The 25,535-nt window shown below is 39.9% G+C and overlaps 1 protein-coding gene across 4 annotated transcripts in view; it reads left to right on the forward strand.

The window, feature by feature from the left end:
• The first annotated feature begins 1,421 nt into the window (after window positions 1-1,421).
• LOC127567951 (protein quaking) overlaps window positions 1,422-25,535 on the forward strand; it is a 428,171-nt gene continuing 404,057 nt past the window's right edge. For 2 of the 4 annotated variants that reach the window (XM_052011187.1, XM_052011190.1), the window contains exon 1: window positions 1,424-1,892. In XM_052011187.1, the coding sequence (XP_051867147.1) occupies window positions 1,751-1,892 (142 nt within the window). In that variant the 5' untranslated portion in view covers window positions 1,424-1,750. Of the gene's footprint in view, window positions 1,893-25,535 lie in introns of all 4 variants that reach the window. The other 2 variants (XM_052011188.1, XM_052011189.1) reach the window with 2 other exon arrangements.

Consider the following 25,535-nt stretch of genomic DNA (forward strand, 5'->3'; position numbering starts at 1 on the left):
GCTGCACTGACACTTTACAAACATTTTATCAAAATTGGGGACACAACTGACTGCAGATTCACCGTACATTTTATTCCATTTGTTTTAAAATAACTACGTTCATTTGGATTATGAATTTTGAAGCAGGGAAAGACTTGAAGCAGGGAAAGATGTGCGCTGCCCGTTAGAAAACAGCCAAACCTGGAACAACTTAAAATCGCATAAGTAAATTGTGCGATTATTTTTTTTGTCAAGTAACACAATTAGCAGAAGGATTTGGAACAGTCAAACTTTATTTGACATTTTCACACTACAGAACAGAAAATTAAATTGAAATATTAGACTGAAAGCAATATTAATTATTCGTGTACAATTTAAACATTTAACTATTTAGACCTTACAACGATCATTTGACTAAGACATTTACCATAGGGACAGGAGGTATGATCGGAATTATATTAGAGGTGAGAACATGTTGCATTTCTTATCAATGAAGCCTCCTATTGATTTTATCGCCTGGCAATACTGTGTTGCTTTCCATGGGAACAGTTGATTGAGTGCAGATTTTAAACAAACAAAGCTTAAGAGTTCTTTCTTTACCCGGTTTCTGTTTCCGCGTGTGCAGGCATGCATTCATTAACGCAATCCCTCCACATTTCAACACCAACTCAGTGAAGAACAAACCCAGTGGCTGCAGAAGGAGAAAGAGAGACTCATGAATATTTAGGCTCCTTCGCTACCTTCCACCCAAAGAAACAGGTATTTAGCACCAACACAGTTCAGTTTATATGCATATGAATAAGCTGATTGTGCGGGACACAAAGGCGTATAATAGCAAGTCGAAAGTGAATACAAACCCACATCTCTCGGGGGTAATTCATCTCGCACTTGTCAAATATTTCAGTGCCGCGTTGCTCTGCATCTCAAATCTCCAGGCGCTCACTCAGCGCGCAGGCGCGCAATCGCCCATCCCCAACCAATCAGAGACTCGTCGCCCAAGCACGCAAGGATCTCTTTTTTTTCGCGTAGTTGGCCCAAAACGCGGGCCGTGTCGCGCCTGCGCGGAATCGCTTTCTCTCCCTCCCTCCCTCCCTCTCACACGCACCGTCCGTCTCGCGCGCGCACATACGGACACCACGCGCACCCCTACCCACAGGTCGCGCGCGCGCAAGGAGACGGCCGGCTGACCGCGGGGACGGTCTCGTGACACCCCCCCCTCCTCCTCCTCCTCCCACCACCACCACCCGCACCCGGAGCGGGGGCCGCGCCGGCAGGGATCGCGCACGTTTGCGTCACGTGATCGGTTAAATCCTCCCTCCCCACTCTCCTATCCCCTCCCCCCCATCCCGGCTCTCTTCCTCCTCCCTCCCTTCCCCCCTCCCCTCTCCATCCTTCCCCCCACCCCCCCCTCCCGGAGGCTGTGACGGCGTTGGAGGGTTGAGCAGAGCAGCGAGAGGGCGAGCGATTGGAGAGGAGCCGTTAGTGCGCGAGCCGTTGTGCCAGTGTGGAGGCGCCGCGCCGCGCGGAGCGGAGCTCAACTCTCAGCGCTCGCACAGGACTTACACGGGAGGACTGCAAACAAAAATAAACCCCCGTCAACAACCACAACAGGGAGAGGCAAATCCCACCAGGACTGGGATCGAGGGAGGGGAGGGGGGAGGGGGAACATCCAAGAGAGATTCTTCTACGCCAGAACTTTCTGAGCTTGTGTGTGTGTGTGTGTGGTGGTGTGTGTGTGTGTTTTGGGGAGGGGGGGGAAGTTTGTTGGAATATGGTTGGGGAAATGGAAAATAAGGAGCGACCAAAACCGACCCCAGACTATCTCATGCAACTGATGAACGACAAGAAGCTGATGAGTAGCCTGCCCAACTTCTGCGGCATTTTCAACCATTTGGAGAGGTTGCTGGACGAAGGTACGTTCGGTGGCTGTGCAAGCGGGGAGGGAGGGGAGGGGGGAGGGGGAACATTCCTTTACACATATGTAAACATATTAAAAGGGTGAGTACAAATGTCAATGGTATCTTCGGTGCATCTATGCACGCACTTGAAGGATATATCGGGGTTAGTTTGCACTCTTCCACGGGTAGGGGGAAAGGTTTGCAGACCTTCCCCGTCCCCCTTACCCCTATATATATATATATATTTGTTCCAAGGGTATGCTGCTGGAATACGGTGACTCCTGTGAATTGCAGAGAGGGAGAGAGTATTTGAAAGGTGGATTGATGGGTATGGACGTGCATTTGATGTCTTGCCCTGGCTTATTTTTCGTGGTGAATGTAATAGATAAAAAAAGGGCTCTGCAGAAACGCTGAGATGAATGCATAGAGACCCTGCACCGCCGACTTTGTCTTAAATTGTGGGCACACTGTCGGATGCACCGGTGACTTGCTACTTTGCCCCTTCCCGGTTTGAGCTGAGAGGAGGTGGTGGATATTTCAACTCCCGGCTGATCAGTTTCACAGAGAGTGCTCTCGTGATTGATTTTTTTTGTTCTGAGGGGCTGTGATTTCCACGGTGTCCCAGCTGTCCTGCTGTCCCAGCCCGGGACTGACACAGGCTCGGAGACGTTCAGTTGGGCAGGGAAAGTCGGATGTAGTCGGTGACAAGGACCGCCCTGGTGAAAATGAAGAGATGGTTTGAAGAGGGCTTGCGGATAAGGAAGTGGAAACACTGGACAGAGCAAGGCAAATAATTGCGGTTGGGGAGCATGGACATTTAAGAGGGAAGGACATCCCTGGGGGTATGCGGCATTGATTAAAAAAGTGATCGAAGAAATGGGACAGTCATGCTGGGCTATCCTCGTTGAGGAAGATTGGTTCAGTATTCAGGAACTTCTGGTACTGCTCCAGTGAATCGTTCAGCTTTTAAATTCGAGTTTTATGGTGCGTGTTGGCTGGTTAAGAGTTTTAATATTTGTGTTATACTTGTGTGCAGAACTCATCCCCTGATGCCATGCTAATAGTTTGATGGGGGTTGTCTGTATTTTGATCCCATTTTGCCTCGGGACCGCTTACAGTAGATATTACGCCGAAATGTGGAATGGTTGCAGTATCACGATAAGGGCAGCAAAGTGCTTGGGCTGAAAGAAGAATGATTCTGCCTTAGCTTCGATCCAAGAATTGTCTCGCTGTCGTGCGGGGTACATCATAGCTTTATTGCAGGCAACTGTTTCGGGTTTTCATCAGAAAGGGGTTTGTGTAATTTAAAGAGGAAGTCATAGCTGAGGGAGTTACGTTTAACTTTGGAGTTTCAGTAGAACAATTCAGATTTTGTCTTGCGAAAAGAGAACCGGGCGGAATTAGAATAGGGAAGGGAGAGTAAACAAGCATGTAAACGGGACCTGTAATAGTGTGAAATGAACCAGTCTGCCACCGGGCAAGCACGGTCCTGCAACGATACAGCGATAGATTTTTTTTAAAAACCACTGGGGCGGATTTAAATCCTAAAGAATAGTTGTGTGGGAGGAAGTAGATACTAGGAGGAAGTAGTCTTGGTCACATTTGTCTGGCGCTGTATGGTAATCATAAATGTGATGCAAATTTAAAAGTGAGAGGCAAAATCACAAAATTCACCAACTGTTTTGATAAACAGCAGTTTTGCTTTGAGTCCGCAAGACCAAATTACAAATGTTACTGTGCGACATGTGTCGACAGTCAGTAAAAATAATGAGCTATTACATTGTCAACTCTGCATAGAGCCGGGCGTCGGAAAAAGACGCCCATATCCCTTTCACGTGAGTTCGGTATCCTTCAAAACATGTTAGTAAATTTTTTAATCCACCAATCTGGAGATTTCTCGTACTGTATCTGTTCATACTAGCAATTCCGCAATGACTGTGCTTAGCAGCAAGGCCGAGGTTGGAGAGTATTTCCCTTTTTCAAAAAGGAAAATATGAATTAAGGAAATGCCTGTAGAGTTAAATCGTTCTTCTGCTTTAGCTTTCCACGGTTAGGAGCCAGGTCACATTCAGAATTTAACGCTGATGTTGCTTGCATAAATCTGTCAAACTTTGTAAAAGTTCCACGTTTGAACGCTAGGGTGTGCCAAACCTTCCACTGAGAAATCAGTGAAGGTTTTTTTGTATCGAAGCTCTCTTGTTACTTTAGAAACAAATGCATGCCAGTTAGGGTCAATAACATTTTTACATAAGACACTAAACACAGATCAGAACTTAACACTCCCGATAACCATTTGCTTCAAGCGCTTATTGCAATTCTATTTTTTCGTACCCATTTGTTCCGCAAGCTTGTCTTTGTTTAATTTATCAAAATATTTGTATTTCCCTAAATAATACGCTGAAGGTTATTTAATTTGGATCCAAAACATTATAAGAAGCGGCAGTTTGTTTTGTTTTATTATAGAAACGAATGTAGTATTAACAAAATGCCAAAACGTGGTCAAAAATAACAAGGACATCTAAACATAAAATGCATCAGTTTCCTTTTGAACATATTGCATCAAAAAATAGAATTCAGTTTCATGGCATATTAATGAATCTCGGTGCTCTATCAAATATGAGAGAAAATTTAATCTGAGAAACTATTGTGGATTAAATTCTTTGCTATTGTGGAGTAAACTGCATAAGCCACTATATTGTACCTTCTGCAGTTTACATTGACTGTCAGAATTTAATTCACAAGAGTACAAGTGAATGTACTGGTGAACTGTCATTCCAATAGTTAGACTAGAACATGAAAGTCGCAAATTGTCAGAGCTAAACTGCATTGAGGGAGTCATTGTGCCTGACTCATTGAAGGAGTTTATTCTGACAACTTTCTGGATTTGCTCTTGGATAAATAGGATTTTTTAAAAATGTTAATGTGATGTGTGCCGATTGTTTAGATGTACAATGTTTTTGCTTGGAGGCTTGGGAAAGGGAAAAGTCTTCAAATAGAATATATTTTGTTAAATAACTTTGAACTTTGTATCACTGAAGACTTTTTTTTAACACCAAAATACACCCCATGAATTATAAAATGTATGTGGAACAGGATAATCAGAAGAAAATCCACTGTTATAACATGCCAACAACATTAGACGTAAAGATTTTCTGGAATCAGCAATTTTAGCATGTTTTCTAGTATTTGTAAGATCTCATTCATGTCTGATAAATGAAATGGTATGTGTGTAGGTGAGTTTTTGTGATACCATACATTCCAGAAACAACTACTTTTAATATTGCTCTATATTTAGCAAGAGGGTAGAGTTAGTTGAATTTTTAATGACGGACTACTTTTAAATAGTTGCTGGTCCAATTTGTTCTAACACTGACAGTATGACAGCTTGGTACATCTTTGCAGTAAAATTAAATTGTCAGCATCGATATGAAGTGATTGTTGAAGATTGGCTTATGTTTGATTTTTTTCTTTGTTATGTATCTGACATTGGCTCTCAGTCCCCAGTTTTAAAGTCTTCATTCTCGATTTCAAATCACTCCATCGTTTTCCTCTCCCTGTTTATATAATATGCTCACAGTCTCTGGAGAGCTCTGCCCTTTTATATTTCAGGATCCATGTGCATCTTTGTGCACGATTGCCAGCCATGCCTTCATCTGTCCAGGTCCTAAGTTCCAGAGTTTTACATCACTTATTTCTTTGTTACTTCTTAAAAATGTTTTATTGACCAAGATATTGGCTCTCTGCCCAATATCTCCTTTTTGATCTGTTAGTAGTTTTGTCTGATTTATACATCTGTGAAGCATCTTGGGAAAGAGTCATGGCATCATTCAGCACAGAAACAGGCCCTTCAACCCACTACGTCTGTGCTGATCATGGAGTATTTACTTATCCTATTTACCAGCATTTGGGATGTTTTTCTATGTCAAAGGTGCTAGAGAAATGCGAAGTTCTAGTAATCCATTTACTAATTTACTCTTTGCTATGCTTTAGTTTTAACACGAAAGGGGGAATAACTTAAATGGCTGTCTTGTATGACAGTGCAGATATCAATTGGTAGCTAAAGTTAACTTGCAGCTGAGAGTGCATTGTTTATATTGCATATATTTTACTTAACAGACATGTAGATTTGTATTCCCAGCAGATAAATCTTATTTGTGAACACAGGTGAAAGCACATTTGATATGTTTATGTAAGCTTTGGATGTGTTAATAATGAGCCTCAGAGGTCTTGAGCACTTTTTAAGTATAATTTGCATTGCAGTAGAGTTGCAATTCATATTATTGTCAAAACCAATAATGTGACTGGCTGGATGGATCAGTGTCCTGAATAGATTTTCATGTCTACAAATACCCTCCCACCAGGTGTCTTGTCTTTGCTGATCCATTTCAGGGTGTTTCTCTGGATTTGCATGGTCACTTTTGTGTTTTGTTTCAATGACAGTAAAATTGTAAGATAAGTTTAATTCAGCATAGTAATATTGACCACATATCAGTGTTGTAGATGTTGTAAATTAATATGCAGCTTTGGGGTTAAAGTTCCCAGGGTGAGACCATGTGGCTTCATTTTACTTGCTTTGTATGTAGTCATCATAGGTAAAAAGGATGAAAGCAGTGCGGTATTGATACCTGGTCTGGTGCGCTTTTTTTAAAATATAGAATGCAAGTGAGTCGGGAATGAAACAATTCAATAAAAAGTGAAAGATTTGCATTTATAAAGCAAGTATAATAATGTTGCAAAGTGTTTAACAGCCAATTGAGTCACTGTTGCAATGTAGGAAACTTGGAAATCAATCTGCACACAAATCTGGCAAACACCAAAGTGATGATCGGTTAACTTGTCTCAATTATGCTGGGGATAAGTATTGCTGGGGACACTGGGGAGAACTCCTCTCTTCTTACTAACACATATTTTATTCAAATATATTGATACCACAAACCTAATAGTCCGGCACAGATCCACAACATCATTCTTTCTTTGCCGCATCATAGGAGTTGGATGCACTTTGAGGAAGGTTAGTCTAAGTTCACTTAGATTTTTGTGAACTTACTGGCATCAAATTAATTTTAATACAAGAATGTTTGCACTGGCATTTTGTGTATTCAGTATACTGAATAGCATAGAACTGCAGACATGATATCAAAGAATCTAAGATTTTGAAAGTCTCTCAATAATTCAAATAAATAATTGTGGATAATAGAACCTGTTTATTTCCCTAATTTATTGAACAAGTGTTAAGTCATGATGTTAAATATTAAGTAGCAGTTTAAGGATATTTAATGATCTAAGATTTGGAGCTCACTTGTTAAAGCTACCCTCAAATAATAAATGTGAAGTTATAATTAGTAATACCATGTCTGAACTTCCTATAGTAATCTGTATGCTTTTAATAGAGACTTTTAATAGTTCCTGCTTATTGATAAGAATAGTAGTGAATTGGCAATTTTAAGAGGTGTGCTGCAAACTCGATACTGGAGATACGTAATTTGCCCAGAATTGGATTGCAGCTCTTTTCCATACATTAAAATAGTGTAGTGTTTAGCAGTAATGCCAACTTGTGAATTTTAGTGACATTGGCCATAATCCATTATGGAACAGGATTGGGGTAGGTTACACACAGAAATAAGCTAAAATAGGATCTCCTTCGATTTGGTATAGCTCCTGACACTTCATTATACAGCAGTCAGAAGGGCATCAACCCTTAAAAGAATACTTCCCATATCAACCATACAGGAGCAAGACTCATTGTGTTTGCCTTGGTAGAGACAAAGGCTGCAAGAGAGAGGGAGGGAGCTCCCACATTTCCTCGAAGGGATATCAATGTTCTAGTTAACAAAATGTATGCCAAGAGGAAGGTCCTTTGTGTTTGGGAGTTGGGTTGAAAGGGAAAGTGGGGAGAGCAAGGGGAAGGGATAGAGAACTGGTCAAACCCTGGAAGGAAGTGGCTGCTGTACTCTTATCCAGGATTGAGAATCTCTGCATAACGAAGCAATGCAGGAAGAAAGTCCATGACCCCACGATCATATCAAGATGATCTACGTACCTCTGTTTGTACCTTTTGAGTAGATATCCTCACGGGAAAGTGTGTTTTATGCAGATGTTCAAGTTCTTTGAGCAAGGTGCTAATCAGCAGGAAATAGAGATTTTATAGCAAGCCTTTAAACTAATTGAATTTATTAGTTCAATCATGTGTTGCAATTAATGCTAGTAGACATGCAAAGCAAGATGTTAAGGATTTTCATGCATCGTCTTTGTTTCCCCCCCATCTACTTGTTTAATGTTGGTGGTAGTGTTTGCAGAAAGGAGAGGGGCATTTGGCTTTCATAAGAGACAACAGATTTGAAGATTCCTTCAGATAAGGAGAAGCACTCCCTATCAGAATCGCTTTTAGCCTGTAATATCAATGCTTCCTTCATCTGTTCAGTCAAGAGATGAGGCTGTGAATGTTATGTAGGGGCATCCCCTGGTAGCTTTCCTCCTGCTCTTGTTGCTCTGCAGGCTCTACCTCATTGACTTTAGGCTCCAGGCCTCCTTGCTGTTTTTCCTCTAATACTACCTGCTGCCTCTGGTTTGCAAGAATGTATGCTGCACAGTGATGAAGGTTCAATGTCTGATTGGCATGCACTGCAGTTTTCCCTCAGACTGATGCACCTTGAGGAAACTATGACCTTTCCCATTACAATCCTGTATGACTTCTACATGTAGGCTCAGCTACTGTGGTTGGAGAGCGCACTGGTGTGACCAGCCCTGGGTGGATCTTGTTTCTCAGGAATCATCCCTCTGTGCTGTGCTGGCCACTGAAAATGTAAAACAGTACAGTCTTCAGGATGTGCTTCCTAGAAACATGGCATCCATCACATGGGGACTCTTGTGATCCATAATGTGCTGGAGGCTGGATAAGCATAGAAAGAATTGAATGGAAAGTTTCACTGATGGATTTGGATGAAAGTCAGGAAATGACTTGGATGGAACAATCCTGTTGTGGTGAAGTCGAAAGTCAATGTGACCTTGGCCTCCAGGGAGAAAGCAGGCCAGTCTCAAAGGGCTTCCCGCAGAATGTCACAGACGTCCATGATGGTAGTCTTGGAAAGTCTGAGCCTGCAAATGGATTCTTAACTGCGGTCAGGGTATGATTTGATGTTTCTGAAGGCTTTGGGAACAGGCTATTCTGAGAATTATGTATCTTTGCCCCCTTACCCCCAAGGTCCTGACCCATCCTGAGTGGCTATAACAATGCCTTCAGTAATGCACTGCTATTGTCATTCTCACTATTGAGGCACTCATGGAATGAATCTTTTAGTTCAATAACCTCTGTGCATTTGGGGGAGGGGGTAGGTGGTGGGTGTCTGAGTAGCCTGCAGTTAGTGCTGAAGCTGCCTGGTCAGGTCTTTAGTCCCTTTAAATATTGAGAAAAGGAATCAACTAGGTGGTTGTGGTTGTTGGAGGTGAATCATTGCAGCCTTAGGGCTATACTGTGGGAGTTCTGCTGGGCAATGTCCCAGCACCTTAAACTACTACATCAGTGACCTTCCATTATAATGTCGGAAATGGGGACATTCATTGATGATTGCATATCATTCAATTTCATTTGGAACTTCTCATCAAGTGAAGAAGTTTATGCCTCCAGTAATTCCCAAGCCCATGCGGTATAGTTTTCTGAGGCTTTTAGGGAGCATTTAAAGTAGTATGCAGAATCTGATTGGCAAGTCAGGAGGGAGAGAAACACATCTGAAGATATAAATTAGAACTGTAGTAAGCAAAATAAATAGGCAGTGGAAACGAAAGCAAGCAGCAAATAGGGTCAGGGTGTGTAAAAAATGTTAAAAGGCCAAATATAAAAGCATTATGTCTAAATGCACACTGTATCTACGACAAGATGCATGAATGAACTGTACACAAGGTCCGTAATGGATATAATCTTATCCACTATGGAAATGTGACTGGCTGGTGATGAAAGCTAGGAACTGGACATTTCAGGGTGTTCAACATTTAGAAAGGACAGTAAAGAGGGGGAAAAAAAAGAGTTGGGCTAGTGCTGTTAATAAAGAATGTTATGTGTACAGTTGTTAGAAAGGATCTTGGCTTAGTAGATCGTAGTATAGAATTCAAATTAGTTTAGTGGAGCTAAGAAGCAACAGGGAGCAGCAAACATCACTTTATTTATAGGCCTCTGAATAGTAGTTGTGATGCAGGGCATGGTATAAATAAGGAAAAGAGGTGCATGGAGTGCACTAGTCTGTGACTAGTGGGGTATAGCTGAGATCTGTGCTTGGACTATGCCATTCATAATCTGTGTTGATGTTTTAGTTGAAACCAAATGTAAAATTTTCAAGTTTACTAATGATACAACCAAGTGGGAATGTGAATATTGATGAGAGTACAAAGAGGCTTCAAGGGGATATAGACAAGCTAAATGAGTGGACAACAGCATGGCAGATGGAGCACACTGTGGAAATTTGTGAGGTTATTTACTTCAACAGTAAAAATTAAACATGTTGAATCATTTTTAAATGGTAAGACATCGGGTAATATTGAAGTTCAAAGAGACCTGGATGAATTGTACACAAATCAACAGGCAGTTCTGAGGGTAAATAGTGTTTTGACCTTTGTTGCAAGAGGATTTGAGCATGAGTAAATATGTCTTGCTGCAATTATATATGGCCCATTGGAGTATTTGTGTATGATGTTGGTCTCTGTACCTGAAATGGATAGGCTTGCTATAGAGGGATAGCAGTGAAAATTCACCAGGCTGCATCTAGAGATTGGCAGGTCCATCATATGAGGAAGAAATCAAGAAAACTAGTCCTCTATTCCTTAGAATTTAGAAGAATGAGAGGTGACTTCATTGAAACATGCAACTCTTGTAGTGAACTCTAAGGTAAATGTGGGAGAATGTTTCTCCTGACTAAAGGGCTGCCCATTTAGAACTGAAATGAGGACGGTTGTGAGTCTTTATAATTTCTCCCCTTGTGGTTGTGGGGGTTCTCACATTGATTGCATTCAAAACAGAGACCAGTAGATTTCTAGTTATTAAACAAATTAAGGGATATGGGATAGGGTGGGAAAATGGTGTTGAGGTAGAAGATCAGTAATGATCTTGTTGAATGCTAAGCAGGCTGAATGCTCTACCCCTGTTCCTGTTTTTGTGTCCTTTTCCTTATTCCTCATGTAAGACTTGTCAAGTGTCATTGAACTATTGTATAATGTGCAATTTTCTAACAAGTGTGGGAATGAAGTCCAGTAAAATTGCAAATTGCACCTCTATAGGACTAACACTCTTTTCTCTCTCTCTTTTCCCTTCCCCGCACAACTCAGAAGTGTTACTTGGTCTTCTATGTCATGCAATTTGAAAGGAAGACCTTTCAAAATTTCACAGGGAAATACTTATTTGGGATCCAGACATTTCCTTTCATTGGGGGAAAAATGCATTTGTGGTTATTACTAGGTTGCTATTGTGCATCTTCAAGTGGCTGGTCATGGCAGTGATAGAAGTACCAAAGCAAAGTTCATACCACAGGACAAAGAAAAGGAGGTATAAAAAAATACACACAGTTGGATGCAGCACTATTCTGTATTCAGCAATGGCTATAACTGTATTTTCATGTACAAGCTGTGAATTACCAACATATGTTATTTATAAATCTAGCTTTGATGTAACTGGGTATAATCATAGTTCTCATCTCATTTAACCCATTTACAATTGCCTTGGGTTGAAGAAGTGTCCTCAACTACTACTTTCAATCAATAAATCATTGATTTCATTTGCAACTTTTTCATTGTGCTTTGTTGCATGGTTTATGATCTGAGCAGCATTCAAGCATGGTGGCTGGAAGTGAAAAACTATTTCAGTGATACTGTTTGAGCAAGCAAGTGATCAGTTTCTTTAACTCGAGATCAAGAGGAAAATAATATGCAATTTCTTGTACCTTTTGAAATATATCTAATAGAGTCCCGATTTTGTTGCTAATTCACTCGGGCAAGTGTTTCTCTGATATTAGTATATGTCTTGCTGAGCAACCTCTTTTTTTTGGGATGTTTATGCCTTTGAATGCAAGGTACTATTTAGCTGTAACCCATAACTAAGGAGCATGGACTCTGCTGCTTAGCTGGACAAGGAAGTTTGGTGAGGTGGTGGGGGAAGGAATGTTTAAATTATCTTACCAAATTAATAAGTATGGAGAAAAACAGTTACTGTTTTGTTTCCAGCATCTTGCAGTCTTTTGCTTTCCAATTTAATATGGATTCTGTGTAGAACTTTAATGGTTAAAATTTGGTCACCTGAAATTACTTACTGAAGTGGGTGTGGAGTCATACACATGTCAGGCACATGAGGATAACTGAATTCTTTCCCTGGATATTAGTCAATTAGATGAGATTTGATAGAATCATAGAAATGTACAGTACAGAAACAGGCCCTTATGGCCCACCTCGTCCCTGCCGACTGTGATGCAGGTTTATGCTAATCCCATTTGCCCACACTGGGCCCATACCCCTGTACTTTCCTATCCAAGGACCTGTTCAAATGCCTTTTAAATGTTGTAATTGTATCTGCCTCCATGCATCCTCTGGCAGCTTGTTCCAAATATTCACCACCCTCTGTGGAAAAACTTGCCCTTCAGATCTCTTTATAATAATACAAATTTTTCTCCTCTCACCTTCAGTCAGTACCCTCTAGTTCTATACTCCCCTGCCCCGGGGAGAAAAGGTTCTGACCATCAATTCTATCTGTGCCCTCATAATTTTGTAAACCTCTTTAAGGTCACCCCTCAGCCTCCTATGTTCCAGTGAGAATAAACCCAGCCTATCCATTCTCTCCTTTTAACTACAACCCTTTATTCCAAGTAATATGCTGTTGAATCTCTTCTGCACTCTTTCTATTGCTACCACATCCTTTCTGTAGTTGTGACCAGAACTATACTCAATACTCCCAAGTACAGTCGAACCAATGTTTTGCACAACTGCAACATGACGTCCTAATTCTCATACTTAATACCTCGGTCTACAAAGGCAAAAATACCAAATGCCGCCTTCACTACCCCATTCACTTGTTTCACCACGTTCAGCAAGCTATGGACTTGTACGCCAAGCTGCTCCAGCTTCCTGTACATTAACATTCCTAAAGTCTCTGCCATTTAATCTATATGTCCTAACAGAATTTGATGTCCTGAACTAAATTACCTCACACTTGTCTGGATTAAATTCCATCTGCCACCTTTCCACCCAACTTTCCAGCTGATCTGTGTCTCACTGTATCTTTAAATAACCTTCGTAATCTATGACTCCACCAATTTTTGTGTCATCTGCAGTCTTACTAATCATATCCCCTACATTCTACATTTTATAAACAACAAAGATCCTAACACTGACCCCTGCAATACACCACTTGTTACAGATTTCCAGTCAGTAAAATCCCCATCCACCACGATCCTCTGCCTTCTGTCACCCAGCCAATTTTGGATTTGGTTCACCAACACATCTCAGATCCCTTGCACCTTCTGGAGCAGTATATCATGTGGGACCTTGTCAAAAGCAGTCACAGTTCAGTAGTTTCATGGTCACAATTTGTGATGCTAGCCTCTTAATCCAGATTTATTTAATTACTTGAATTTAAGTTCTCTTGCTGCTATAATGAGATTCAGATTCATGTTTTCCAGGTCAGTTGTTCAGGTCAGTACTGCTACTCCAGTAACGTAATCACAATGCTACTGAGTGTAGTGGTGATATAGCAAGGAAACTGACTCTTCAGCCCACTTTGTCCATGCCAGCTGTCAAGCACCTACCTCTACCTCTCCCATTTTCTGGCACTTGGCCCAAAACACCGTGGTATTTGAAGTGTTTATCCAAATACTACTTGAATGTTGTGAGAGTACTTCCTCAGGCAGTGCATTCCAGATTTCAACCACAACCACCTCCCTTCAAGGAAAACAAAGTCAGCCTTTCTCGTCTCTCCTCAGAGCTGAAATGTTCCACCTAAGACAATTTCCTGGTGAATCTCCTCTGAAGCCTATCCAGTGCAATTACATGCTTCCTTGAGTTGATAACTAGAACTGCACACAGACTCCAGCTGCAGATAAAAAAAATGTTTTCTATCATTGCCCCATAATCTCCCTGTTCTTGTATTCTAATCCTTGGTTAATGAAGATGAGTATCCATATGTCTTAACCACCTTATTTAGCTCTGCTGCTACCTTAAAGGATCATTGGATATGTATACTAAGGCCTCTGTGTTCCTCTGTACTTCCTGGAGTCCTGACATTCATTGCAGTGGGTGTATACTATCTTCAGTATCAACAGCAGTAACAATTTTTGCATGAAAGTCTACAGATGTTGAGGTTGATGAGGAAAGAGGAAAAAGTCCCATCCATGTAACTGTCGAAACAAATGGATGAGAAAAGTATATTGACAGACAATAAGCCTTGTTCCTAGCAGAGATAATTTATCAGACCTGTCAAAGATTATGAATATTGAACCTGTTTTATGGGCAAACTTCCCACCATAAATAGTGGGGAACTGCCAAAAAATTATGTTTCTCCACTTGACTCCATAAAGAACTGCCAAAGTTCCTCAGGTTCTGGCCCAATATTTTCTAATTCAATTCTCACAAAGCAGAATGAATATTTCTCAATGTGCCAGAAGAACTAATCTTGTTCTTCAGAATATTTTCCTCTGCAATACTTAAGTGAATTTTCCATTTCCCCTTAGTTGCAAATTTTGTGCCATTTAATACTAAATTAAAACCAATTTGGTGCTTGGTGCCAATGTTCATTAAGGATTAGATTGAGACTACATAGTTGCAAAATTAGTAGGTGGGAAAATATTAAACTTTGTTCCAACTTATAGGTACCTTCTGATAAAAGGATTCCTGTGCAATGGATAATAGTATTCCTCGTAACTAAAGAAGCCAATAAAATGAGTCAAGCCAATAACCGCAACAGTATCAATCTTCTGGAGGTTCATGACTCGAGGTTAATGAGGAGTTCGTGCAACTCAATCTCTTCCACTCAAATCTAAATGTCTTCATTCATTATTTATTTTAAAAGTTAAACTTTTCAAATTACATTTTAAACTCTTAATTTTGTCTAACTTTTGTGGCTTGATGTTCAGAAAATATTTGGTTTGCAGAAGGTAGTTTGCATTGTAAAACATGAAGTGGCATGGGTTGTAGGGTGGAGAAAGGAGATGAAAAGGAAGGCAAGAATAGAACTAGACCAATCACCCTGGATTGGCCAAGGCACCAAATTCAAATACAGCAAAATTGCTCTCAACCCAGTTCATCTTGTAAAGTCCTCTCCTCAAATATCAGGGGACTGGTGCCTAAATTGGGAGATCTGCCTCAGACTAGTTAAGCAATAGCTGATATAGTTGAGATGTAAGAGACTGCAGATGCTGTAATCTGGAACAAAAAACAAACTTTTGGAGGAACTCAGTGGGTCAGGCAGCAACTATGCAGGCAAAGGGGTGGTCGACATTTTGGGTTGAGTCCTTGCATAAGGACTGAGGGTGTAAAGGGATAGTTGACGTTTTGCTATCTATACTGGCCATCTCCTTTTTATACTCTCAGGGTCTAGTTTGTTCATTTTTGAGCCTGATATAGTTGTCTTCACAGAATCATATCTTACGGACAATGTGCAGATTCCTCCATCATAATTCCTGGGCACATCCTGTCCCTCTATTAGTATGGACCCACCAGCAGTATACTGGTAGGAGGTAGTATCTTGGGGAGTCTTCAATATTGGTTTTAAACTCACTGCATCATGTGGGACATTGATAAGGAAACAACATCTGGACAACTCAAGAACATTCTCATACCCAGAACGTAAATGCTGAAAACAAGGCTCACTCACTTGCAGCCACGTTCAGCCAGAATGCAGAGTAATGTCCATTTGGCTTCATCCTGGGATCCCCACAATCACAGAATTTGGTCTTTGGCCAGCAACTGGGTCCAGAGAGCATACTGTCTGTAGTACTGAAGAAGATGTGTGCTCCAGGTTTTGCTACCCCCCTGGACAAACATTTCAAATAAATCTGGCAATGTAGGAAATTGTTCAGATATGTCCAGTCTGCAAAAAAGCAGGACTAATCCAATCCAGCTAATTACCAGCCACTGTCTCCTCTCATTCAGCAGTAGAGTGATGGAAGGTGTCATTGACTGGGCACAAGCCAATAATCTGATCACTGGTGCCTAGTTTGTGTTTTTCAGGACCACTCAGCTGCAGGTGCCATGACAGCTTTCATATAAAAATGGGGTACATAGCTGATTTTCAGAGGTGAGAATAATTGCCTTTGATATTAAGGCAACACTTGACTGATTGTGGCATCAAACTGCCCATAAAAGTGGAAGGCAACAAATGAGGCTCTAACCACCAATATATTCAATTACCATTGCTGGGTTCCCCACCATTAACTTCTGGGTCACTGTCTCTCAACTGGATCAGCCATCTAAGTATTGTGGCTACAAGAGTAGGCCAGGAGCTGTTATACTTTGTTGAGTGACACACTTCCTGATGCCCTGAAGCCTTCCCACAATTTGCAGGACACATGTTGGGAGCATAAAGGAAGACTCTCCACTTGCCTAGATGTGTGCAACTCCAGCACCATTCAAGAAGCTCATTGGTGATGGTGACAAGTGGTTAAATCACCACACATGATCCCAAGGCTTGGATCAAAAATTCAGAGTTTTGAGTTGAATTTGCACCTTGCAGTTGCAGAATTTAAATTTGGTTGGTAGTTTTGAATTTAAAAAATAAACCAGTCAACTATCAAATTGTTGTTTTAAAAAAATCCAGTTCACTTGTTCTTCAGGGAGGAAATCTGCCATCCTTACCGGCCTGGCCCAGCCATCCACTCAGTTACAATTACCAAGGGTCAGCTAGGAATGGATAATAAATGCTGGCCTTGCCAACAATGGCAGATCCTGATAAAGGAATTAATAGATTAAAAAAAAATTCTGGAAGAAAACCCTTGATTAGCACTCAATTTACCACCTGAAATTTCATTCCATCAAAGACCATGGCTGAAGTGTATACTGTCTATAAAATGCACTGCAGTTACTTATCTAGGCTACTTTAGCATTATCTGTCAACTTATTCCACCAAGAGGAACAAGGGCAACTGATGCACTTTCCCTCCATGAAAGCATATTGCCATTCCTTTTTCATTACTGGGCCTGAATCCTGGAACTCCCTGCCCAACAGCACTGTAGGAGTACCTTAACCAGAACTTACCTGCAGCAGTTCAAGATTGTTCACACCACATTCTCAAAGGTAATTAGGAATGCACAATAAGTGTTGAAATTGCCAGTGTTGAAAACATTCTGGAAAATGAATTTAAAAAAATCATTTTTGTCAAAAGCTCATTTTATTTTTGAATTACTCATTTTCAATTCAAATTGATTTTTTTAAATTTTAGTTTTCAAAGGTTGCTAAATATCAGAGAGAATCAGAAAAAAAAAACTGGAAGAATTTGGGTACTTGATTGTTATTACTGTGATAACAAATCAACACATTAGTTTTCTTAATGTGTTAATCATGCTACCAGCAGATGAAAAATAAATCTACCATCCTGGTGCCTAAGAAAAAAACAAGGACACCTGCCTAAATGACTACTGTCTGGTGGCTCTGACATCCACCATCATGAAGTGCTTCGAGAGGTTGGTCATGGCACGCATTAACTCTAGCCTCCCAGACAACCTCTACCCACTACAATTTGCCTACCACGGAAACAAGTCTACAGCAGACCCCATCTCCCTGGCCCTACACTCTTCACTGGAGTACCTGGACAGTAAAAACACCATACTTTAGACTATTGTTTATTGACTACAGCTCTGTCTTCAGTACTATAATTCCAAGCAAACTCGTCTCCAATCTCCTAGACCTGGGACTCAACACCTCTGATTATAGCTGGATCCTCGACTTTCTGACCAACAGACCGCAATCAGTAAGGATAGGTAGCAACTCCTCCACCACAATTATTCTCAACACTGGTGCCCCAAAAGGCTGCATCCTCAATCACTTACTCTACTCCCTGTACACTCATGACTGCGTGGCCAGATTCTATTCTAACTCCATCTACAACTTGCAGATAATACCACTGTAGTGGGCGGTATCTCAAATAATGATGAGTCAGAGTACAGGAAGGAGATACTGAATGTAGTGACATGGTATCATGACAACAGCCATTCCCTCAATGTCAGCAAAACAAAACAGCTGGTCATTGACTTCAGGAAGGGGGGCAGTGCACATGTTACTTGTCACATGTCACAGTGCACAACTTACATCAATGGTGTTGAGGTCGAGAGGGTTGAGAGCTTCAAATTTCCAGAAGTGAACATCACCACTAGCCAGTCCTGGTCTATCCACAAAGATGCCACAGCCAAAAAAGGTTACCAACGCCTCTACTTCCTCAAGGCGCTAAAGAAATTTGGCATGTCCCTGTCTACCCTCACCGATTTTTATCGATGCACCATAGACAGCATCCTATCTGGATGCATCATGGTTTGGTATGGCACCTGCTCTGCCTGGGTCTGCAAGAAACTGCAGAGAGTTGTGGACATAGCTAAGCACATCATGGAAACCAGCCACCCCTCCATGCACTCTGTCTACACTTCTTACTGCCTTGATAAAGCTGCCAACAGAATGAAAGACCCCACCTACCCTGGTCATTCTCTCTTCTCCCCTCTCCCATCGGGCAGAAGATTCAAAAGCCTGAAAACACATACCACCAGATGAAGGACAGCTTCTATCCCACTGTTATAAGACTACTGAACAGTTCCCTGGTACAATAAGACATACTCTTGACTTCACAATCCTTGTTATGACCTTGCACCTTACCGGCACTGCACTTTCTCTGTAGCTGTTACACTTTATTCTGTGCTGTTATTATTTTACCTTGTACTACCTCAATGTACTGATGTAATGAATTGATCTATATAAACGGTATGCAAGACAAGTTTTTCACTGTACCTTGGTACAAGTGACAATAATAAACCAACTTAAATCACACTAACTTCTGCCCGGTATGGATCTTAGTCCTCTGACCTTGTCAGGCCTCAGACCTTTCTCGTGGTAGGAGCAATCTTCACTTACCTGCCCTACTAAAGTCTAAAACTGTATAAAGGACTCTTAAGTCCTGTTCTCTCGATTAGAGAGACAGCAGAAGCATTTGTCAGAAAGATGGGAGGAGAGGAGTAAGATACACCCAAAGGAAGGGGCAGCAGCTCTCTGTCCTTTTTCCCCCCTTTCCACCACCTCCCAACCCCCCCCCCCACCCATGAAATGACTGTAGGTGGCATTTGTGCAAGATCTATTCCAGTGCATCATACAGATCAGAAGGGTCTTAGATTGGACTCCTTGTTTATGTTTGCTTAACCCATCACAGTTGAAGGAGGGAGGTGAGGTATGGTTTGCAATATTTGGGATTCTGACTTAAGACTGCAAGATAGTGATTTCTGCTGGATCTGCATGCTGTACAATGTCACGAGGGCCATATTAAGATGAGCTGTGATCCAAACTAAATCCAAACCACCTTCATCAAAGGAAAACATAGAAGACAAGGATCTTAGCACTGTGATGGAATGGGTGACTAAACCAACTACACACAACTGGAAATAAGTAGCTTGACATTGAAAACCACAAACTCTGCTATGCAATTCTTGGAACAAAAGAAAGCAAATATGGTTGATTTATATTTTGTCCAAAGATGGGAAGAAATCAGAGGCCTGATGCTGTCAGAGAGAGTTAATGCAAAAATGATTAATTGGAAGCATTTATATGTAATAGGGGAAAGGCAACACTTTTTGATAAGAAATGGATAATAAAGTGTGCTGAGTTGTGCATGCTGGAGAAAGAAATTGCAGAAAACTAAGACAAATAGCAGGAGCTCTCAGGTTGGAGCACCAGTGGAGCAGCTGGTAGAACTGCTGCCACACAGTGCCAATGTTCTGAGTTCAGTTCTGATCTTTAGTTCTGTCCCTGTGGAGTGTGTAGGTTCTCCTTGTGATTGTGTGTTGATAGGTAGGTTAATTGGCCATTCTAGATTGCCCCATATAGATTACAAGGAAAATTGGTGGGGTAGGGGATTATTCTGTGAGCTCAGTGGGCTGAATGGTCTTCTATTTCATGAGGAAATATGGAAACATACAAAGGGTTGTGCCAGAGTAAAACCACATGATGGGAATATAATGGTGAGAAGAACCATCTTAACATCCAAAGCCTTACTGAGACTTTTCTGGGAGAATTGATCTGTTCTTTAGTCAATATCAATTTTATTTTGCACTGTGTGGTTGATTTTTTTTTAACAAAAAAAATGTAGGTCAGACAGTCTGTTATGCAGATAAGTCTGGCATATTTCTGTGCTATAAACATTTTTGCTAATTTTCAGGTGTGCAAATTTTACCTTTGTTTAAAAAATATCTTTAAGCAAATTCTTTGTTATGATATTAATAATTAACATTGTTATCTCAATGTTGTGAAGCTGACAGACGTGGTCCACTTTATGCTAACTTCCTGACTAGGCTGACAGCTGAAACTGATAGAAATAAAGTTTAAGTCTGCCACATAAAACCAGTGGATTTAACTACTACTTTGACAGAAGGGAGAAGGTGTTTTGCTACAAAGATTGTGAAATAATGAATTGACCTTACTCAGTGAACACTTTATTGAAATATAATTCCGGTTCTTATTCAGAGATGAAGCATTTGGTAATATTCATTCTTTTATTATAATACCCTCAAAGATTTGACAAACTGTGGCTTGCTATAGATGTGATGTGTGCTGTTTTCAAAAATCAAAATTCTTTTGACATTTCTGAAAAGGGGGAGGGTAAATCAACTGCAGAAATTTAGTTCTAGCTCTTACTCCCAAATCATTCTTCTTCAATTTTATTTCCCAGAAGCAATCGGGCACTTAAGACATGTATTTCATTGTCTCACCAGATACCCGGGAATTGTATGGAGTTGATTGCCAAAGTAGGTCTTGTTTGTACCTTCTAACTTCAGCTGGTGCTTTATATGTGTAATCTGCCAGTCTCTATGGGAAGTGAAAGGACTCGTATTGAATGACAGGTAAAAGATAGCAATTTTAACACAACGGTAAGATCACTTACACCTTTTGAGGTAGGAAAAGCTGATAGGATTCAGTTGGCTTGAAGTATACTATTTAAAATCCTTATTGCACAAGAATGTATTTAAATAATTCAAAGTTGATCATCAATAGAGTGGATCCTTGTAGGGCTTGGAAATATCATCCATAAAATTATGGAGTGTTCTTGGGTTGAAAGAAATCCAGTTTTTCTATACTTTGCAGGAGTGAAATTAGATTGTTTATTTGGTGAAAATCTTTGGAACTTTTCTTTTGCTTGTGATGTTAAAGGAAATGGATTTTTTTTTGCGTAGAAACTTCATTGCAAGGGTAGTTCTTGAAGTGATAATTAAATTCTTGACATTAATTTTCATTATTAAAACTAGTTATTTTAGATCAGTTCAATTGTCCACTGTGATTGCTGATTAGGTTAAACATTACTAAGTGCCTACAGTCTGAAATATATGCCTGTGCTGGGCGCAGATTAGCATGGGGTGAATAACTGAACAGTTTATCACTATGGCAGGCTTGTGAAATGTTGAAAGGTGATGATGATGGATTGGATGGGTGTACTTGGTGGTCACGAAGGCCCTCTTTGACGGCCAGAGTCTCAGCAGGGACCAGGGAAATTTGAAACCACTATTTGCTGATGGCAATGATTCAGCAAAGGTCTAGTATAAGTTGATGGTCGTAACTCTTTATATTCCAGTTGGTAACGAGAACAGCAGCTTATGTTTGGAAGTATTTGCATTGGCTACCAATATATGGTATCATTCAAGTTCTGTATTCCCATATTTGTCTGTTATGTCTGAGAAGTGTCTTTTCATCATATTCTACGTGTTTTTTTGCCTATTGTTTCAAATGTCTTTTGAATTTTTTTCAAAAATAATTAATTTTCTCACTACTACTACTTTTTGGAAATTTTTGGTACATGTAGTAGAATCTTGAATGAAAACAGAAAACGCTGGAAACACTCAGCAGATCAGGGACTATCTATGGACAAAGAAACAGTTAATGTTTTCAGTTTGGGACCCTTCATCAGAACTGAGATAGAAGGAAAACAAGTTATTTTTCATGAACAGAGAAGATGGGGAAGGATGAACAAAGGAAATATCTCTGAAAGAGTGAGACCAAATGATTTAATGTGGCAGTTAAGGAGTAGTTAACTTTTTCTGATCCAGACAAAGAAAGAGTGAATTAGCGAAGTTGGAGAATTCGGAATTGATGCTGAAGGTTGCAAAGTGCCGAGATGGAAGATAAGGTGTTGTTCCTCAAGCTTGCATTGAGCCTTGTAGCAGTGCAGGGAGCCACAGCCAGTGGGTCTGAGTGGAAATGGGATGGTGAATTAAAGCAGCTGGCAACTGGAAACTTGTGGATTGATTGCAGGTGCTCTGCAAAACAGTTGCCCCATCTGTGATTGGTTTCTCCATTGTAGGGGAGACAGCATCTTAATCTGGAATATAACCTTTCCATTTTTTTAGTATATTCTAAATATTTGTGGTTGATAAAGCTACTTGACTGGTGCTTAACTTTAAAATAATAGATTAAATATAATACCACCACTTCACTTCCTCTCTCATGATGGCTTTTAGGATTGTTAAATCAACATCAAACCTTTTAATACTTATTCACTTCTGGAATCTACAGCAAAATATAGACCTTCTGCACACTACTGGAATCACTATTCATTGTGCCTTATTACCAAACGAAAAATTGAAGTGGCTGAATAGGAGAGAAAGAATTGGCACATAATATAAATTGGAATCTATTCAAAACCTAAGGCATTTAACTGCATTCAATATGACGGCTAAATGTAAACGTTCGGCGCCATTTGCTTTTTAGAATGTAGAACATTTATCATATGGTAAGGAGTGAACTAGAATGCAATGTAGTTGTACTACTTCCAAAAGGATCTTTCAGTTTGAACTTGTGGGTCAGTAGTTTATCGGAATGCATTATATATTAGAGTAATATAACTCATTCCCTCAAGGACCTTCTCTTTCATTTATTTTGGATTGATTTAAAATTAATTCATACACTAGGTTTAAAATCAATTGTTGTCTAATTAGATTTTTTGCTCAATTTTACTGTGAAATAACTTCAAATTCTCTTAGGCTAAGTTCCATTTTTATTATTATTTCCTCAATACTAAAAGTGAAAGTTGCTTTTGTAATTGTTTTTGGGATTGAATAAAATTCTAAATTAAGCAGTTTGATTTTTGGAAGTAAGCACAATTGTGTGTGTGTGAAATTAACAGGTCTTTAATTTGGGTTTTGGCCATATTCATTTTTTAAACTGTTAGTAAAGGATGGAAAAAAATCAGAAAAGGTAAAATTTTAAATCCAATAAAGAAATCAATATTCTGGGATCCCATATATCATTTTGGGTTATCAATATACTAAAGACTGAAACCTATTTCTCTCCTCCTCCACCTTGTGCTTCTTCAAATTGTTAATGATTTTTAACATTTATTGAGTTTTGTCTAGTTGCTATACTTTGCGCAGTATTTTTCTGCTCCATTCTGTTTTTATTAGCATCTATTTTGTTCTCTGGAACAGAAAGATTTCCTCATTTTTCACAATATATGTAATGTTAAATGAGGGACTGCTTCCAACAAGTTTACTGTAGACTGTACTACAAGTGGACATATGTCTTTCTGAATTCAGCCTGCATACATGTAATCCTTGAATGTAAACTTATTATTGTTTATTGATGTTGTTAGGTTTGGTGTTCATGGGTGCAGATCCTGTCAGTAATGACTGAACAGTAACAAATAGATCTCCTGCTGGGCTAGCTTGGAGTAATAATTGCATTGTGTATAAAAGTCCACAGTGATAATGTATGTTGAATATAACTGACAACTTTTTAAGCAATGCTGAAACTTGAACAAATAGTTCTCCCAATTTGGTGTTCTTGTATATATACCTAGAGTATTATTACTAAAATTGCCAGTTATTTGTAAGAAAGTAATTGCTCTTAACCAAATATGTTTTTGTATAATTGTGTTATTCAACATTTGAAATTCTTCTTTCTAAACTGGAAAATTTAGATTATTTTTCACCTTAGTGTCACTAACTCAGTGTTATATCTGTAGCCACTATCCATGTCTGGAAGGACATACTTAACAAATGTTTCAGCAAATCATAATGCTAGATTTTTTCAATGTTAAAGTGAATGGTATAAAATGTGACACATCGCAAAGTATTAAGTAATTAACATACACAAAATGCTGGAGGAACTCAGCAGGTCAGTTAGCATCTATGGAGGGAAATATGCAGTCAACGTTTCGTTTCAGGTCGAGACCCTTCAGATTCCAGCATCTGCAGAATCTCTTGTGTCTCCATCTTCAGTGATTATACTGGTATTGTCTTATTCATTGAGTTTTCACTTGATTTGTTATTATGATGCACAATTACAAAATATTGCTTTTAAAAGTATGTCATACTACAGCTTGTGATAGCAATAAAAAGAATTGGAAGAATGTATGTATGCAGTTCTTTAAAGGTGCCTGGACAAGTTAATAAATGCATCAAGTAGAAGAACAAAGCATTTTGTTAAACTATGACACTCTAGTTGGGCTTCAACGGGTATTGTCCTCAATTTTGGGCACTGGACTTTAAGGAAAGAAGTCCTAGACTTGCTGAGAATGCAGAAGAGGAAGGAGGCTTAAGTTGTGCTGAGAACATGAAGTTATTCTCTTTTGAACAGAGAAGATCAGATTTGATGTTAAAACTATGAAAAGATGGAGTAAATGAAGAGGAATTGCTTACAGAGGTGGAAGGGCCAGTAAGCTGAATGCACGGATTTATGATGAGTGGCAAAAGAACTAAAGTGGCTATTGGAGAGAAAAGCAGGAGAGTGCCCAATGAGATAGCTCTTCCAAAGAGGGACAATGATTTGAAAGGCATCCTTCATTCAGTATCTTTCTGTAAAACTAACCAGAGGAGTGAATGGTTGATTTGTAGTGTAAAAACAAAAAAACTATTATGGTGGAAGGATGAAAAAGGATTGAAATAGTTGCTGTGCTAATAAGATATGACTGTTAAGCCTGGTTATATCCAGCAGTTTTGGGTGCATTGATTATCCTGATATAGAACTGCCTGAGGTAAAACAGAACACCTGCAGGTTTAGCACTTGAGCACTGATTAGAAGCAATTTTTATGGTGTGTATATTAATCCTCCATGTTCGTATTTCCTCTGAACATGTGGAGTGCACTGGTTGATGCAGGTTCTGGCATTGGAGGCCAAGGTGGAAGAGGTCCTAAGGAAAAGGAATATCTTACACTTATTGCTTTGCTCTGTTTGCAGTCATCAAACCTTCCCATTCCTCCTCCACATCAGGAGGAATTCCAAATAAAATTCTTTTTGACTGACTCTATGGAACAACCATCGCTGACGTTCTTTAACTGTAGTCCACGAGAGATATTCTAGAATTGATGTAAATAGCTTGATGAAATCATGGCTCTCTGAAAGTCTTCTAATATGTCTTAAAACTACTCTTCAAAGGCACTTGATTACTAGCAGCAAATGCGCAATGAATGGTGAGTATGATTTTAAATAATGCAACAAATTCTCATTAATGGCCCA

The sequence above is a fragment of the Pristis pectinata genome, chromosome 3 (genome assembly GCF_009764475.1).
Source record: "Pristis pectinata isolate sPriPec2 chromosome 3, sPriPec2.1.pri, whole genome shotgun sequence".
Classification (NCBI taxonomy): Eukaryota; Metazoa; Chordata; class Chondrichthyes; order Rhinopristiformes; family Pristidae; genus Pristis; species Pristis pectinata.